The sequence below is a fragment of the Equus przewalskii genome, chromosome 8 (assembly GCF_037783145.1).
Source record: "Equus przewalskii isolate Varuska chromosome 8, EquPr2, whole genome shotgun sequence".
Taxonomy (NCBI): Eukaryota; Metazoa; Chordata; class Mammalia; order Perissodactyla; family Equidae; genus Equus; species Equus przewalskii.
In genome coordinates, this window is record NC_091838.1 from 81,233,338 (window position 1) to 81,253,079 (window position 19,742).

A 19,742-nucleotide genomic window follows, 5' to 3' on the forward strand; every position below is an offset into this window, starting at 1 on the left:
AGTAAAGAGGGAGAGATGATTCCGATAGCAGGGAAAGAAGTGGGGGCAGGGGAAGGACATGGGAAAGATGCCCCCGGGGTGAGATCCGAGCTCTGCCTTGCTGTAAGGGTCTCTCTCTGGGGAAGAGTCTTGGTCATCTTTCAGGAAGCAAGAACCAGAAATTCATTCCATTCCTTTCCCAGAATACGAGGAAAGCTGGCCTAAAAAGGATTTCCTCGTTCAAACTGGCTTTACCCAGTTGACCTTCAACCATGCTAGTCACAGGAAGTGAGTCTCCGTGGATCCAGCCAATCCTGTCCGAAACACCCACTGCCTGGGGAGACCCTGGGGCAGACACAGCCTCTCGGCAACACTTTTTCTGGTGGCTCCACCAGGAAGGCACCAGGCCTCTGAAACCAGCAGGGAGATCACAGCCCAGGCAGGCATGAAGCGCCAAGGATGGCCAGGGCAGCTCCAATCTCCATCTCTGCCGTTCCCAACCAGATCTAGGGCGCACTCCCACCTGCGCCTCCATATACTACTCCGGGCCACAAAGACATGCTGTCTCCGGAACACTGCTCCCCAAGCAAGCTTCAAGGACCCCATCTTCTTGGTCAACTCAAGGTCCAGATGGCTCTACTGGAGAGTTCCATCCGCATTCAAAGAACAAATCATCCAAGCAAACTCAAATTATTGTGAACAGAAATTAAGAGAGCAGATGCCCCAGCTTATTTTACGACGCTAGCAAAGCTTTTATTTCCAACGCCTACAGGGTGATCACAGGCCAATCTCACTTATAAACACAGATGCAGAAACAAAGTATTAACAAAGAGAATCCAGCAACATGTTAAATATAATATATTGCATCAACAATGAGCAGACACCCAGAAAGTTCAGGTTTAACATGATAAAAGAAATTCATGTGAAACAGACTGTAAAAGTAAAAGCTAAAGCTATAAAACTTCTAGAGGAAAACATCAGAGAAAAATCTTTATGAATCCTGGAATAGACAAAGATTCCTTTGAACATAAACAGTGTGAATTGTACGAGAAAAAATTAATAAATTTGACTTCATCAAAATTAAAAACTTTCACTCTTTAAAAGATACCGCTATGAAAAAGAAAAGACCAGCCACTGACTGACAGACAATACTCGAAACACACACACATATATCTGACAAAGGACTTGCATGCGTAATATACAAAAAAAAATTCTTACAACTCAGTAAAACAAATAATCCAATTTTAAAAAATGGGTAAAAGATTTGAACAGGCACATTGCAAAAGAAGATACACAAATGGCCAATAAGCACATGAAAAGATGCTCATGATTAGCCATCAGGGAAATGCTAATAAAACCACCAAGAGACACCACCACACACCCACCAGAATGGCTAAAATTACGATGTCCGACCATACCCAGGGTTGGTGAAGGGCAAGAGGCAGACGGGGACAATGAACTCTCACACATTGCTGCTGGGAATGTAAAATGATACAATCACTTTGGAGAAAAAAACGTTTGGTCATTTCTTATAAGATCAATATATGTTTACCATACCATCTTCCAGTACCTGGTAATTACACAAGAGAGATGAATACACACAACCACATCAACACTTGTGTGCAAATGTTTACAACAGTCCCAACCTGGAAACCACTTCAAGGTCCATCTACCGGTGAACAGACAAACGATAGGACGACCTTACAATGGAATGCTGGTATTCTATTGTATGAATTATTAGTACAGGCAATACGATGGTTGTATTTTAAAAACATGCACAGGGGAAAAACCCAGATATAAAGCAGAACATACTGTATAATTCCATTTATATGAAATTCTCTAACAGGCAAAAACTAATCTACAACGACAGGAGGGACTTCAGTGGCTGCCTCGGGGCAGAGGATGAGAAGATTAACTGCAAGGGGGCAAGAAGGAACTTTGGGGTCATCAGAACGTTCTACACCTTGATTGAAGTGGCTATTACACAAGTGCATACATTTAAAGCTCATATAACTGTATACTTAAAATGGATATATTTTGTCATATATAATTATATCTCAATAAAATTGATTTATATTTTAAAAATCAAATGTAAAAAAATTTTAAATTACGATAATCTCAAAGATGTGGAAAATTTAATAAAATTCAACATCCGTTCACGTTTTTTTTTAATTAGCAAACCAGGAACAGACAGGAAAGTCCTTAATCTGGTAGAGATTTCCCTCTGGGATTCACAATAAAACAAAATTGCTGCTCTCGCCACTTCTGTTCACTCTTGGGCTGCAGGCCATGGTCACCAAAGTAGGGTCAAAAAAAGGGAGAAGCATTGTAAAGGAGAAAAAACTGCCGTTATTGGTGGACAATTAGGGCTGTATTTGTTGAAAATCCACAAACACTGCCCCCTTCATGAAGACAGAGCCCCTGCTTTGTCATCTGGGTAACTGCAGGGCCCAGCACACAGTGGATGCTCCACAAATATTTCCTGAACAAATGCACACATTCGTTCCTAGTACTAAGTCTTTATTCATTCATTGGCTCATTCATTCATTCATTATATGTTTTCGGGGGAGGGACGCAGGAGGTGAGGCTTTTGGATAAAGAGCCCAGAAGAGCAAAGTCAACCATCAAATAAATCTATTTAAGTGATAAAGCCCCTGGAAACTGAGTCTCATACAGAAAGGGAATGTAGAAAGGGGCTGGGAACCAAGCATACAGGTGTGCGTGCTGCCCCGTCCTCCCCATCTCTCCATAAGACTAAGATTCCCCACAAAGCTTTGGTTTCCAGCAGTAAACATGGAGTCACATTTTTTCTCTTGCTAAGAGACAATCTTGTAGCCACTCTGATGTAAGTTTCTTAGAACAGCAGAGGAATTTCTAAGTGATTTGGCTATACAGGATGGTCATATTTGGAAACATAGATTTAAATTATTTTATTGTATAATGCAACTTAATAGCAAATCATTTGCTACGTTTTCACGCATGTTCCAGAAATCAATGGACACCCTGTACATTAACCTCCTCTTTCTCCTTTTCCCAGCTTCTAGAAAGAAAGTCCCACCCTCTACCGCCCCTCTCTACCCTGAGATTGCAGAAAAGCAGCCAAACCAGTATGGTACTTCCTAACCGCAGCAGTGTAAGCAGGTTACAGCGCAGAGTGGATGCACGCAGAGTCAAATGTGCAGGGAACAACGGATGGGGATAACTAGTTCCAAGCGGCATACACAATCTTGCATTTGGGAGTTGGAAACACCATAAGACGTTAAAAAACAAAACCACCAACTAATATACCATATTCATGGACTGAAATATCCAGTTCTCCCCAAACAAACCCATTCCTTCAATCCCAATAAAAATCCAGACGGGGTTATTTTTATTCGATGTAATTTAATAAACTAATTCTAAAACGTATTTGGAAATATGAAGGACGAAGGCTAGCTGGTGCACTCTTGAAGAGGAACAAGGTGGGCGTACGAAAGCTGCGGCGACAGATAGGGATAGCGTGGTGCTGGAGCAGGACAGACAAGCAGACCTCAGAACAGAATAGAGAGCCCAGAAAAAGACCCGCAGACACACGGCCATTTTGTTTCTGACAGAAGTAGCAGAAGAGAGGACAGAGCATACTTTTCAAAAACGTGTGCTGAGGTGACTAGGTGTCTAGTATTCAAAGCAATAAAACGGAGCCCAGGCCACTTACACGTTCGTCTACACTAATGCTTACTATCCTAAGGTGAATCCACCTGTTGGCATGACTCCACTCACACCTGGCTGTGGGCTCTTCGGAGGCAGGAGGCAGGAGTCACGTCTTCTCCAGGAACACCCAGCACCCAGCAGAGTGTGGCACACAGCTGGGGCTCAGTAAATATTTGCTGAAAGAAGGAAGCTGTTCAATCCTTACAGCTAGGAGTCACCCTGATGGACGACGACAAGGGAATCCTGCTCACCACCGGAAGTGAGAGAAAGCAGCCCCCTCTCACGGGCGTGGAGGTGCTACCACCTGGTAGTGTCTTGTGCAAAACATAAACAGGGATCATGCTGCTGAATTTTTATGATAGGATGGAAACTAATTCTAAAACACGGAGGTCCCTTCCCTCCATTGACCCAGATCAACTCCCAGGGACCGGCCAGCAACCTACCCACCAACTGTGCTACCTACCTACCGTCTTTCCTCCGTCTCTCCCTCCCACTCCCCTTCCCCCCTTCCTAGCTCTCTCTCTGTTTTAACTGTAGTAAAATAACTAACGAAATTTGCCATTTCAATCATTTGTACACATACAGTTCAGTGGCATTAGGTACATTCACATTGTTGTACAACCATCACACCGTCCATCTCCAGAACTTTTTCTTATTCCCCAATGGAAGCCCCATACTCATTAACACCAACTCCCCATCCCCGTCCATCCAGCCCCAGGGACTTGACTTGACTAGCTGCTCCTCAGCAACTGCTCAGGGATGGCTGGGAGGACACCTGGGGATCTGTTATTCCTTGAGTTCTGGTGTTTAGCTCCTTCTTTAAATCAAGTCTGACCACAGAAATGCTAGTTCCTGGACTATGGCAGTGTGGCTTCCTGCACAAACACCTTTACTAAACGTAATTCTCAGGCCGGATACCCAAAATACATTCTTCTGTTAATTTCTAATTACACAGGTTTTACATTAATACATTTTCATTGTAAATTTCAAATGCAGATAATGCTGAAAGCCTGTCTAGACTACCTACTCATCTGAATCCTCTTCTCAGAGGGGACCTTTTCATTTTCAAACCCACACATTTACATAAATATGTAGGTACAGAAAAACGAAATATGGGGGCCGTCCCCATGCCCAAGTGGTTAAGTTCCCGCACTCTGCTTTGGCGGTCCAGGGTTTCACGGTTCGGATCCTGGGTGTGGATATGGTACCGCTCATCAGGCCATGCCAAGGCGGCGTCCCACGCAGCACAACCGGAAGGACCCACAAGTAGAATATACAACTATGTATTGGGAGGCTTTGGGGAGAAGGGGAAAAAAAAGACAACTGGCAAAAGATGTTAGCTCAAGTGTCAATCTTGGGGAAAAAAAAAAGAAATACAATGTATTATTATGTTTTAAACGTATGACATCAAACACACGTTTCTGGAGCTTGCTGTTTTCCCGCTACATGTCTTTGAGACCTTTCCTTGTAACTGTACACAGAATGGCCATCGAGTCCAGAAACAGAGATGTCATTGTATCATGACTGTAACATAACATTAATAAACCACACACAACACAGTTGTCTGTTTCCAGAATTGGTGTTCCTACTGTGAAGCTCCATTTCATTGCTGTCGACAGTTTCACAGTACTCCACAGTATGTTTATTTAACCACCCCTACTGGTTGACATATAGATAATTTCTTTTTTTCTTTCTTTTTTTTTTTTTTTTGCCATCACAATATTAGACATCTTTGTATATATCTCTTTGGGATAAATACTTAGAAATAGAATTGGTGAAGTCAAAGGGTATATATACTATTTGAATTTTAATATATACACCAAACCACCTTCTAAAAGTCTGGACCAACGTCCACTCCCTTCGGCGGACGGTGCCCAAAGTAAATACGCAGGCTGCAACCAACACAGTCACGCTGCACTGCCCCCACCCCACCCCGGGCACAGAGTGATCACTTCCGCAGTGTTCTCCTGGGGCCACTTGACAGAGCTCAAGAGGAACAAGAAGGAAAGGGCAGTTGAAAGATAAGGAGCACACTTCTTCTTGCAGTCCTAGCTCATCCTGTGCTTCTAGGTGGAGTGCTGCTAATTTCGACCCACCAGCTAGGTTTCCTAGTACTGGTGGCAAAGCCTACACGATCTAGACCAGCACAGGGCACTAGCTATTCTGTGTCACTATCTCTGCACCCACAATGATACTGGAAGCATCCTGAGAAGAGGGACCTTGCCTTATACTGAAACTCTCCTACGCAGCCACTCAGTAAAGGGTGATCGATTGTACCACCAGAGATTGAGGACACATTCAGCTAGGATTCATTATGACTCATCATATTGAACGTAGGTGGCATTTTTCTCTCGGCCTTGCACAAAGTCCTAGGGTTGAATTTATTAAACGTCTGCCACATGCATTGCACAAGGTTTTGGGAACTCAGAATTAAGATACTGTCTTTGCTTTAACAGAGATTGCAGTGGAAGGAGAAATAGGTAAGGGGATGTGGTGTTAAGGACTGTCTTGACAGAGTTACTCCCAGGGGACAGAACACAGCATGAACTCAGCGTGCTTCTTCTGTCTTCCCATTCCACTCTGAGCTTCTCTCTACCGGCACTGACTCTGAGTACTGCTAATCGCTGGTGTGACTCTAGTTTCCCCACTGGGGACAGGAACTGAGTCTATCTTGTCCCCAACATCTCCCAATGGCACAGTACCTATCACACGAGTGGAGGTTTCATAAACGTTAGCTGGTTGGTAGCGTGGCTGGAGATGGAAGGACTAAGTCAAGATGCTAGCACATGGGTTTTGCTAACACAAACACTATGCATGTGAATAGGCAAGAAAAGGTGATGTGCAATCTAAGGTAAAACCTGCCAATAGAAACAGACCCTGAAATGATCCATATGTTGTAATTAGCAGACAAGGACTGCTATACTGCACATGTATTACTATAAATACATTCAAGGTCATCAAGAAAAAGATGGGAACAATGAGTGAACAGATGAGAAATTTCAGCAGAGAATGTAAACTACAAAAAAGAACCAAATGCGGGCTGGCCCGAGTGGCCTCGTTGTTTAAGTTCAGTGTGCTGCACTTCAGCGGCCCAGGTTCAGTTCCCAGCCAAGGACCTGCACCACTCGTCTATCAGTGGCCATGCTGTGGCAGCAGCTCACATACAAAAAGAGGAACATGTGTGAAAACGTAGCAAATGATTTGCTATTAAGTTGCATTATACAATAAAATAATTTAAATCTATGTTTCCAAACATGACCATCCTGTATAGCCACATCACTTAGAGCTCAGGGCAAATCTTCCTCAGCAAAAAACAAAAACAAAACAAAAAAAGCAAATTCTAAAACTGAAAAGCACAATATCTAAATGAAAAAAATTTATTGGATGATTACTACAGAAGATTAGAAACTACAAACAAAAAAGAGTAAAGTGATCTTGAAGGCAGATCAATAAAGATTATCCAAACTGAAAAAAGAGGAGAAGATTTTTTAAAAATCACAGACTCAATGCAGATATGTGTTTTTAACAAGACCCTCCACCAGCAAAAAGACTATGACTCAGTGAAGGCTCAGATGATGGTTACCATTTTTTTTTTAGCAATAAAGTACTTTTTAAATTAAGGTATGTACATTTTTTTTTAGACATAATGCTATTGCACACTTAATAGACTATAATATAGTGTAAACATAACTTTTATATGCACTGGGAAACCAACAAATTCATGTGATGCGCATTATTACAGTGGCCTGAAACTGGACCCACAAAATCCTGGAGGTACACCTCTAAAGGACCGGGATAATACTATCAACCAACTCCATCTGATATTGATAGATGCCCACACTCAACAACTCCAGATACACATTCTTTTCAAGTATATGAGGAATGTTTAACAAGATAAATCACATACTTAGCCACAAAATAAGTCCCAATAAGTTTCAAACAATTGAAATCTTTCAGAGTGTGTTCTCTAATCATAAAGGAATTATCAGCAATCAATGACAACAGGCTATCAAAAAAAAAAACAACTCCAAAGAGTTAAAAATTGAACAACACATTTCTAACAAAACAAAACAAAACAAAACCAAGGATTAAAGAAGAATTCACAGGAAAATGAGAAAATATTCTAAACCGAATGAAAATTAAAATGTGCCAGAACTTATGGGTTATACCTAAAATCAGGCTCAGAGGGAAATTCACAGCCTTAAACAAATGGGTTGGAAAAGAAGAAAGGTTTAAAATTGATGATCTAAACTCAAAGTAAGTAGAAGGAAAGAAAATAATAAAGATCAGAGAAGAAGAATGGGGGGAAATCAGCAAACAAAAGAGAAAAGTCAACAAAGTGAAACGCTGTTTCTGTGAAAAGATGAATGTAACTGATTAACCCCTAGCAAACCTGATCAAGGGCAACAAAAGAAAACACAACTTGAAAATATCAGGAATGAAACAAGGGCTTTCACTATAGGTCCTATGGACACTGAAATAACACCATAATAATTTTATGCCAATAAATTCAACAACTTACATGAAATGATAGATTCCTTGAAAGATGCAAACCACCACAACGGACATACTTGACTCTTCCAGTACAGAGGAGGAAGGAACCCTTCCCAGCTTACTTTACAATGCCACATACCCCTGATATCAAAACCTAACAAGAAAACTAGAGACAATTTCCCTCAGGAGCACAGACACAAAAATTCACAACATAACACTAACGAATTAAACCCAGCAACATATAAAAATAATATATCATGACAAAAGAAATGTGTAAAACAACACATCATGACTCTCAGAAATTCAAGCTAATTGAACATCAAAAAACACAACAAAATTCACCTCATTAACGGGGGGGGAACTACATGATCTCCTCAATAGATGGAGAAAAAGCATCTGACAGAATTTAACATCCAATGATGAAGATAATTCTCAGCAAATTAGGAAATGAACACCCTCAGCCTGATAAGGGGGCCTCTACAAAAATCCTACAACTAATATAATAATATTTTATAGATAAAACAATGAATGCTTCCCCCATAAGATTGGGAACAAGGCAAGGATATCTGCTTTTACCATGTATATTCAACATTATTCATACCAGATTTCTCAGCCACCGCAATAAGACAAATGAAAGAAATAAAATGCATTAAAAACTAGAAAGAAAGAAAGAAAAAAGTTTACCCAAAAATAATGAACAAACTTTTAACATCTTTTTGAGGTATCATTCACATACCATAAAATTCACCCATTTCAAGTGTACGATTGAACTATTTTAGTATATTCACAGAGTTTTGCATCTATCACCACAATCTAAGTTTAGAACATCTTCATCATTCCTAAAAGAAACCCCATACTCACTAGCAGTCACTCTCTCCTAGAAAATGAGAATTTAAAACACAATTTATAAGAACATCAAAGACCTAACATACTTAAGAATAAATAAAATGAAAGACCTCTACATTGAAAATTATGATAACTGCTGAGACAAAAAATAGACCTGAATAAATGGAGAATGTACTGTGTTTATGGACAGGAAGATTCAAATGTCAATTTTCCCCAAATTTATCTACAGAGTCAAAGCAATTGCAATGAAAAACTCCCAGGGGCTTTCTAGTAGAAATTGAAAATCAATTGATTTTTTCCCCCAAAGGTGCCAAGGTAAATCAATTGGGAAAGATAAGTCTTTCAACAGACCCTTACCTCACACCATACACAAAAACTAATTCAAGACGGAAATGGGCAGGAGACGTGAACAGACATTTCTCCAAAGAAGATATACTGATGGCCAACAGGCACATGAAAAGATGTTCATCGCTGATCATCAGGGAAATGCAAATCAAAACTACACTAAGATATCACCTTACACCCATTAGAATGGCAAAAATAACCAAAACAAAAAGTAACAAACGTTGGAGAGGTTGTGCAGAAAAGGGAACCCTCATGCACTGCTGGTGGGAATGCAAACTGGTGTAGCCACTATGGAAAACAGTATGGAGACTTCTCAAAAAATTAAAAATAGAAATACCATATGACCCAGCCATCCCACTACTGGGTATCTACCCAAAAAACTTGAAACAAGCAATTCCAAAAGTCCCATGCACCCCTATGTTCATTGCAGCATTATTTACAATAGCCAAGACATGGAACCAACTTAAGTGCCCATCAAGTGATGACTGGATAAAGAAGATATGGTGTATATATACAGTGGGATACTACTCAGCCATAAAAAAGGATAAAATCGTCCCATTCACAACAACATGGATGGACCTTGAGGGTATTATGTTAAGTGAAATAAGCCAGATAGAGAAAGACAATCTCTGTATGACTCCACTCATATGTGGAAGTTAAACATGTAGACAAAGAGAACAGATTAGCAGTTACCAGGGGAAAGAAGGGGTGGGTGGGTGCATGCAAAAGGTGAAGTGGTATGCCTACAACATGACTAACAGTAATGTACAACTGAAATTTCACAAGGTTGTAAACTATCATAATTTCAATAAAAATTTTTTAAAAAGAGAGAGAGAAAGAAAAATTAAGTCAAGATGGATCACAGACCTAAATATACAAGGCCAAATGGTAATTCTTAAAAAAAAAAAAAAAAAAAGAATAAGAAGAGAATATCTCTGTAACCTTCAGGTAAGCATAGATTCCCTGGAGAGAACACACAATGTAACAACCTCTTTCGAAATTCTATAGACTGAACTTCAACAAAATTATAAAATTCTGCTCAATAAAGGAAACTACTAAGAAAGTGAAACGGCAAGCCTCAGACTGGGTGAAAATACTCCCAATATAGACTCAAACCTAGAATATATTTAAAAACTCTTACAAATCAATAACAAAAAGACAAATAACCCCCCAAATAGGAAAAAGACTTCAACACTTTACTAGAGTGTATAATATTATATCATATGAGTACAATTATGGACATAAGCACATGAAAGGGTGCTCAACTCATTAGTTATCAGGAAATGAAAAGTAAAACTACTCTGAGAAGGCATGACACACCCACTGAAACAGCAGAAATCAAAAAGACTGACCATACCAAGTGCTGACAAGGATGGGAAGCAACCAGAACTCGCACACACTCCTGATGGGACAGTGAGATGATACGACCACCACTGATGGAGAGTGAGATGGTATGAAGCCCGCTGATGGAGAGTGAGATGGTATGACCACCACCGATGGGAAAGTGAGATGGTATGACCACCACTGATGGGAGAGTGACATGGTATGACCACCACTGATGGGAGAGTGAGATGGGACAACCACTTTGGAAAACTATTTGGTGGTTTCTTGTGCAGCTAAACCTATATCTACCCTTCGATCCCACAATTTCACTCCTAGGTATTTATCTAGGAGAAATGTAAACGTGTCTATAAAAAAGACGTGACGAAAAATGTTCACAGCAGCTTTATTCATAATAGCAGAGCCTAGACAGCCCAAGCATCTAACAAGAGGATGAATAAATGAATTATGAAATATCCATTTCATAAAATATTCCTCAGCAATAAAAATGAGAAGCTGTTAATACACACAACGATACAGGGCAATCTCAAAAACATGCTGAGTCAAAGAAGCGGGATGAAGGAGAGACCGTCTCCTGGGCTGTACAACTGAATTTCTTTGGGCAGGAAACAAATCTACTGTGACACAAATCAGAGACTGACTTTAGGGGGCTGGGGACCGACTGGAAGAGGGCATGAGGCAACATTCTAGGGTGACAGGCATTTATATGAGTTTGTCAAAACTCACTGAATTGTACACCTACGATTGTATTGAGATACAACGAAATACACAAAACATTTCACAAAAAATAAATGCAACGGAAACTTCCTGGGGAAAAAAGTCAGAAGGATCTGCTGAGACTCGAAGGGTTGATAACTAGTTAAGAATATTCTGTTGGTGTATGTAGATAACCCACATAAGTCAATCAAGATCAATAAAGGACGAAACAGAATACCTGTTAACTCTCCTCGGGCATTTCTCTGGTTTGATATCCAATTCATAATGATAGATGTCAATTTTTGGAATGTCCATTTCAAAGAAGTTGGCCTGTAATTTGATTGTTCTCCCGGAGGTCCCGAAGTCGGGTCTAGGCGGAGGCTTGAAGGCATATCCTTGGATGGGCGGTGGTGGCGGTGCAGGAGGCGCGAGCACTGCGAATGCAAAGAGAACACCTGTTACCCAGGGAGATAAATGGCTTTCCCAGAGTGCGCCTGTGAGCAGCCTCGCTCAGGGTGGAGTCTGGGCGGCGGGCTGGAAGCACCTCCTGTGCACGACCTGCTGTCGCCACCTCCCTTGGACCCTGCGCCATCACATGCCCCCTCTGGTACTTCCATTCTCGCCCTGCCCACTGCTCTTCCTCCTCCCTTATGTTCACACGTTCCCGTGGACAACCTGAAGCCCAGACCCCATCCCCATCCAGGTCCACCTCATCTCAGAGACCTTCTAACCGCCAGGCGCCGTGCACCCCTCCTCTGCCACTCGGTGGCATGTGACACTGCACTATGTACTCCTTTTTTCAACTGTTCCCTCTCTGGTCCTCTCCTTGCTCTGCCCAGATCCTTGAAAAGTTGGATTTTCTCTACCTGGCCCTCTTCATTTCTTACTGTAGGCTCACAGACAGTTCAAACTCTGCATCCATAGTCAAGCTGCTTTTCCCCAAGCTCCTGTCTCCATCAATGAGGCCGTGTCTACCCACTATCAAGACGCTTCCCACACATTCTTCATGGCCAACTGCACAACGAGTCTCAGTATTTTACTTGGTGATCTCTCCATTCACCCTGGAGGCAGGGTCTCAGTTTCCAGGCACCCCTTACCCATTTTCCACACCTCAGGCCAGACGTCTGATCTCACCCTGTCCGAATGCCTCAGTGGCTCCCCAGCACAGGGCTCTGACACTCAGGTACTCGCAAGTCTCCACAACCTGGCCTCAGCCTGATCTTCTGTCGCTCTGAGACCTCCCCCAAGAGCCAGCCTTCGCTCTTCAGAGCCCCTGCACACGTCGGCTCCTGCCCAGGAACCCTTCTGGATTCATCGAGTCCCTGACTCCTCCTGTCTCCAGCTCGCTTGAGTCACATTCCCAGAATGAACGTGCCACACAGTGCCGTAACCACATTTGGCTACCTGTCTCCCCAGTTGGACCGTGAGCAGCTTGAGGACTGAGATGTCCAACTGCCCTAGCATCTGAGAGAGCCCCTGATGCACAATAAGAGCCCAGAAACATCTGCTCAAACCCCCTCCACTTCTATTTGAGAAAGTTGAAGTTCAGACAGGTAGAGGAAGGTTCCGAAAGGCACTCAGAAAGTATCCCTTACAGTGGCCGCCAAAGTCACAAAGGGACATCAACGCTCACGCAGGCACCTTGCCACACCTCACCTTGAGTACCACTTCCTGCATGTAAACCCCTCTTCCAGGGGCTTCTGAAAGCTGTATGTGGGTCACCACAGGCACTCAACTATCTATACAATCTCTCTGGTCCCTGGAAACCCTTTGCTGCAATAGACCAATATCGCATTTCCACAAAGGAGGTGTCTTAACATTAAGTCAATTCTTTTTTTTCTTTGCTGAGGAAGAGTCACCCTGAGTTAACATCTGCTGCCAATCTTCCTCTTTTTTTGCTTGAGTACAATCAGCCCTGAGCTAACATCTGTGCCAGTCTTCTACATACCATTTCGTATGTGGGTCACTGCCACAGCATAGCCACTGACGAGTGGTGTAGGTCTGGGCTGGGAACTGAATGAACCCAGGCCACTGAAGCAGAGCGTGCCAAACTTAACCACTAAGCCACGGGGCTAGCCCCAACACTAAGCCACTTCTTTACTTAAAATGCTTTCTAATAACTCATTGGCTACCATAATTGCCATGTACATTTCTGTTCTCTTTCTTTGCATATGAGAGGTTGAAAAGATGGGGCACTGTGTATTACCAGCAAAGGAGACAAGGACAAAGGGATAGGCCTCATGTAATGAAAGGGGCCCAAACTGCCAAGGCTTCATCCTTCCTTTATTACTATTTAAACCTTCATTTATAAGGAGTGCTTTTTCACAGACAGTAGAAGGGAACTTCACCCCAGCTCAGATTTTCAGTAATTCCATTAGTAAGATTCAAATGGTGGCTTTAGGAAAAACCCAATTAAATATTTTTCCTATAACGGAATACTTTTAATTTTAACTCAAATGTCTTTGTTTAAAAAAAAAATCCTCATTTAAAAAAAATTCCATGTACTTCAAATCCCATTGACATTCACTGGAAACAAAAAGTACTCTACTAAAAATAATATAAGCTGTTCTTACTGTGTTTCTGACCTAGAAAAACTCAAGAGAGTCCCTTAATTATTTGCGGTTTGTTTATTTTTTAAAATTTTGTTTTCTTTCTATGACAAAACGAATACGCTTTAAAGGTTATTAATCTCACTGAGTTATACCATCTGGAGACTTTGAAGTCTCTCTCCACTATGCTACTATGATTTCATAGATGACACATTTACAGACTTTCACACACTCCACGCCTTCAACAAGCACGCTCGTGTGCCCCTTACGTGCTGGGCAGTGTGCCAGGGACCAAGGATACAAAGATAAACAGTGTTCTCAAGGAGCTCACATGTCACTTCCCAAGAGAATGTCCAGGCACAAGTCATCAAATGGATTAGGTGTGTTCAATTCTCACAAGCTCAGCAGGTCACATGTGATCCCTCGCACTACGGAACCTGACCACGGCCAGGAGTGGACACCGCTGTCCGGCTCAGCTCAGCCCACTCCCTGAGGATGGGTGCAGCTCTACATGCTCAGCCCCGAGTGCCCTCTAACACACGGACCCTGTTCTCAGGTGGACCCCCATCCAGCAAGCGGAATCTTGCAAATGTAGGGACAAAGTTAAACCACAAGGAGTGACATTTGTGTCCAAGGAAATGTCCAGTCGTAGAGCCACAGACATCTGGCCCCCACGGACAATTAGAGGAGTGAGGGCACTGGCTGCACTGAAGGGGTCCCCAGTTTACAAAGTGCTTTCACGTTTCTTAATTACGCCTCACAGCTAAGAACAAAGGTGCCGCCTTTGAAAAGTGAAGCCGTCCAAGACCCAGATGGACAGAGGTGCCCCACTCGACAGCCAGCCATCAATCCCCAGCTGGACGCTGATGGTTTCACCTCTGATCTGCCCAACTGGCACAGATTAGGCCTAGGGCTCATTTCTCAGGTTGAGCCTATTTTTCCTATCTCCTTAATACCTATTGCTTCTACAAAAATTTGCCATGGGAAACAAGGAAAATGGTCCACCAGTTTGCGTTACTAACCCGTATTAATAAAAGCAATGGAAAAAGTGCAATGGTAATACATTCATAAAATATATCATCTCATAAGATTTTGTTTCTAGCTTTTAATAATGAAAATACTAAGAGTTCGTGGGAAGGCACATGGCACACAAAATCACAAGTTAAAGTTCTAACAGTTTTCCAAGCAGAGGGAACAGGGAGAGGACCCTCCAGCTCTATACCTTCAGGAAGGAACCCTCCCCATGAAGAAGATGAAAACTCTGCCCTCGGTCCCCAGAGACTCCTTAGATCTATTTTTATCCTTCACAGGGAGTCCCAAGTGTAAACTGTCAAAACAAGCAGGAAGAGTCACAAACACCGGAGGGGATCAAGGACAGCAGAAGGTGCACAGAATTCCACACATGCGAGAAAGGAGCACAGTGGCAGGAAGAGGGCAGGCCACTCTCCCTGGAGGTTAGCTCGTGGCCCCACAGGTAGAGAATGTACCGAGATGGAAAGCAATGCAGTAAGAGGCCAAAGAAGAGATGAATGGGCACACACATCTTCACCACGGTTGACACACATGATTCTGAAAATGAATTCCAGCGCCACCTGAAGATCAGTTCTCCAAGCATCCCTTTCCACAGCCCACTTCCCTGACTGGTGCTGTGCAGCAGGAACTGAGTGTGTGATAGCAGCTATGAGACGGGGCAGGGTATCAGCGGGAAAAAATGAGGAGGGGAGGACTCAGACACGGAGAGCCCACCGAGGCAGAGGGCTTGGTGGGCACACGCTTCTGAGGTGCACGGTTCTTGTCCTCCCAGCACAAGCTCCTGGTCGACCACCTTCACCTCGGGCTCCCAACAGCAGGTGCTGTCGACATCTGCCGAATAAACCAAAGCCAAGTAACAGCCCAAGATGGGGCATCTGGGAAGACTTCACCAAGGAGACGCCACTGGGCTGGCGTCAGATGAACCGGCTGTGGCTCTGGCTGCCTGCTCAGCAGGGACAGAACCCCAAAGCCCTCCCCTGCATCTCAGACTCTGCCTCATCTCCCAGCCACCGCCATGCTGGCCAGCCTGTGCTGGGCCAAGCGATTCTCCCCACCTTCAAGGTTCCCCCATGCCTTCTCCATCCTGCACAGAGAAATTCAGCTTCTTCCTCATGAAAGCTATCCCCAGATACCACAGCCTGCATTTCCTCCCCTGATCACAGGCAACATGTGATCCCATCTGGCTGCTCATCAACCAGGGTTGTTTGGAACGGATTTCCCGCTGTATCTGTGTTAGTTTTGCATCTGCAATGGGGAGGCAAAACCCTCGGGAATGGGAAAGCCAATCCTTCTTTTTCATCCGGGAACAATGGATTGTCATAGCTGGAAGAGACCTCAGCTGTGCTGGGGGGAAATGACTCGTCCACGGCAGCTGCCAGCACAGCCCCTCAGCGCTTCAACAACACATCCATCGGCCTGGCATCCTGACCAGAGTGAGTTCAGCAGGCAGAGGTTCCCGAGCCCAGGAATCGAGCACAGTGTCAGGTACAAAGTAGGCACCGAGTGTTTGCTGAATTGCTGATCACTCAGCACATGTTTAAAAATTCCCTTTTCAGAGCCACATCTCCATCAGTGAAAGGGAGACACAAAGAGATGAGTCATCGACTTCCTGTATGAGTAACTGGTATGAGTAACCAGTATGAGTAACCAGGTCATAGCAACCAAAAGTTGCGGTGTTTCCAAGAGATGCCATGGGAGGTGAGCTTGTCATGATGTTGTAAGTAAGGCTTCTAAAGGACAGCGTTGGTCCTCCTAAAGAAATCCACCCCCTGGGGTTCACAATGTCACCGACTTTTCAGAAGAGGGTCCCAGAGCTGGGCTGTGTGACGCCTGTCCCCATGCGCCATCTCTTGGCAGCCCCCTCCCCCATGAATACGGAGGGCAAGCCCCTCCCCGAGTGGTGTTCTCATCCCAGCCCTCCCCCTAAGTAAGGGCGGGAGACAGGGAAGGGCCGGTACACACCATAAGAAACCGAGGTGACCAGAAGAGAAAAATGAGGGCTTGCCGGAGGTTCTCAAAAAGGTGAGGTGCCCGGGGGCGGGGGAGGGAGGAGGAGGTGCTGCAGAAATTCAGCGCCCACGGTTCAGTCCTGCCGGTCAGTCCTGCACGATGACAAACTGCCGACAGCGGCCCTGCTGAGAACTTCCCTAGGGACTACTGCTTATATTCAACTTACCTCCAGGATGGTGGGGGGAAAATAGCCTCTTAACCCCATTGGAAAGACAGGCAAGTAGGACACAGACAGCTCGGGGCTGCCAGGTGTCAGGTGGGTCCCCAGGGAGCTTCTGAGAGATGCTGGGAAGGTTCCCCCACGTGGGCTACCCAAGTACCCTCAGAAGGTAGGCCTAGCGCCAAGAAAAGCCTAGAAGAGCCTAGAAGGACCACAGCCTCCAGCCTCACAGCCCACCAGTGAAGTGGCTAGGAAAACACCTCCTGGCACCGGATAGGTGCAGGGGAGCAGCCAAGAGGCACTCCGGCCCGCCATGCCCTGGTGGGTGCGCTGCAGGTGGGTTCGGCAAGACCAGGCAGGGCCTACTGTGCAGAGCTTACTGGGTTAAAGCACAACCCCGTTTCAGGCTCCTGGGAGAGTAACACCCTAAGCCTAGAAGGACATCTGGTTCGGACACACAGACACAAGTTAAAACCACGCATCACCTTTCCTCTCTCCCACTTGGAATCAGGAGGCCTGCACCACTGAACCGAGGAGCCAAGGGGCTATTCTGAGACCATTTACTGCACGGGCGAGCACTGCAGCAGGAGCAGAGCATGTGTTTCTGTCTCCCGCAGGAGAGGGTGTGAGGGGCCCAGGGACACAGTTGGCTACACTAGCAGGTCCCCATGACAACAGCAACCTCCCGCTTGGCTAACAACCCTCCAAGAGAAGGAAGTTAGGTGGCTCCCTTCTAGAACATTTTGCATGCACATCTCTTGTTATGGACCTACCAGGTAACTGAGAACTGGTGGATGGGGCTGTCCCCGACCCTGGGCTCCTCACCTGCCTTCTTTGCATAACGACAGATCACGGAGCCCTTCCTAAAGCGGCACCTGTGGGTGATACTCCACCGGAGGAGGGCATCTCACTTCTCTACCCATGATGGTAGACACCGACTGGGGGACTGCTTTCACACAGGATAGTATTTTCTCTGATTCTCAAAACACATGCTTATTACAGAAGATATAGAAAAACACAACGAAAATAAAAATCACCTATAATGCATCACTCAGACATAATCCTTGCTACAATGTCGGTGGTTTTCCATACACGTGCACATGTGCTAACGTGGAACCAGGAAAATTCACACCCTGGCTTCTTTTGTTTAACATTACATTATTCATACACAACATTCTTAAAACATATCTTTAACGATTGCATTATTTACTGAGTCATCTCGTACTGATACCATTTCAAGTTTCCAAATTTTCATTTTAAAAAATAAACGCTGTGCGAAGACCTGTGTAGGAACATCTTTACCTCCTAGGAGAGGAAGCACAGGACCAGCCGGAGGCACTTGGTGCACAGGAGGACCCTCACGACGCGGCTCCCATTGCGCACCCACCAGCCCTGCCCTGGCCTGCCAGGGGGCTTGCACACCTTCTCAATGCACCCTCCTTGCCCAGCCTTCCACTCACACACTGAAAACACAGGCCTCAAAATCCCCCTCCACCCCTCGCTGGGTCAGACTCCAGCTCTCACACCTGCAGCCTCTCGGCCTTTAGACCAATTGACTCGCTGACTAATTAACCTGCTGAATCTGACCCACATCCAGAGGCACAGATCCAGGCCATACAGAGACCCTGCTCCCAAGGAGCACAGGGCCCGAGCCAGGCTTGGGCACAAACAGGCACAGGACTAGGGTCCTGAGCCCTGACTCTGGGCTTCAAAATCTACAGAACAAAAGCTTACAGACCTCCCGGTCCCCACTGAGCCCCACCCATCAAGGGCCAACGAGAAGGGCATTCACAGTCCCGTCCTCACCTTCCTCCTCATCCTGGCTACCCAGCCCAACAGGTTATTGGCAGGCCATCATTTCAAGGCTTGGCTTGGGGACCGCCCTATCCTGATTCTCCCACAGAGTGAACCAGGCCTTGGAGTGTCCTGGGTTCTATCAACCACAAGACTGGGATTCAGTCACCTGCCCGTTGCCCAGGTAATCACACAACACGTGCCTTCCAGGACAAGGACTATCCGTACACATCTCTGTCATTGCCAGCACCTAGCCAGGAGCCATCCAAATGCCCACAGGGATGGGAAATAACCTGGGAAACACTGCATGTGGGAGGCCAGGCCCAACAGGAACCAGATACTGCTCCCCAAGTCTCAGCCTCCCTCCCAACGCTTCCCTCACCCCCCCCCCCCCCAACCTTCCATACTGGTTTACACCAGGATTCTATGATTTTCTCTTTTTGATGTGCTGGCCTCCCTTGAGAAACAGGTGAACTCTAAGGCCCATCTCTCCTTCAGGATGAAGGCTAGACACACAAAACATGGCAGGCAAATCTGGAGTTCACAGGGTTGACACCAGGATAGCACGTATCTGTCTCTCTGTCCTCTGTCCTGCCCGCCCCACCCCCCTGCCATTGCCTTCGTCTGGGCAGCTGGTCTGGTTTCCTGAGGCACAAGTCCAGCCACTAGCTGTCCCAGAAACAGTCTTGACCAGGTCGAGTGCTCTGGGACAGTGGCCCTGTTGGTAAGGCACCTGCCCACCATTTGGAGCCCAGAGAAGCCCAATCCTGGGGGAAGGGGGGGAGTCCCCCATGTACCCAAGAGGG

At 45.0% G+C, this 19,742-nt stretch overlaps 1 protein-coding gene across 3 annotated transcripts in view; it reads right to left on the reverse strand.

Annotated features, from left to right (window-relative positions):
- The window catches only part of AGO2 (argonaute RISC catalytic component 2), a 106,751-nt gene that overhangs the window by 41,666 nt on the left and 45,343 nt on the right, over positions 1-19,742 (reverse strand). For all 3 annotated transcript variants that reach the window (XM_070631032.1, XM_070631033.1, XM_070631034.1), the window contains exon 2: positions 11,630-11,825. In XM_070631032.1, coding sequence (XP_070487133.1) covers positions 11,630-11,825 — 196 coding nt within the window. The remainder of the gene's footprint in view (positions 1-11,629; positions 11,826-19,742) is intronic.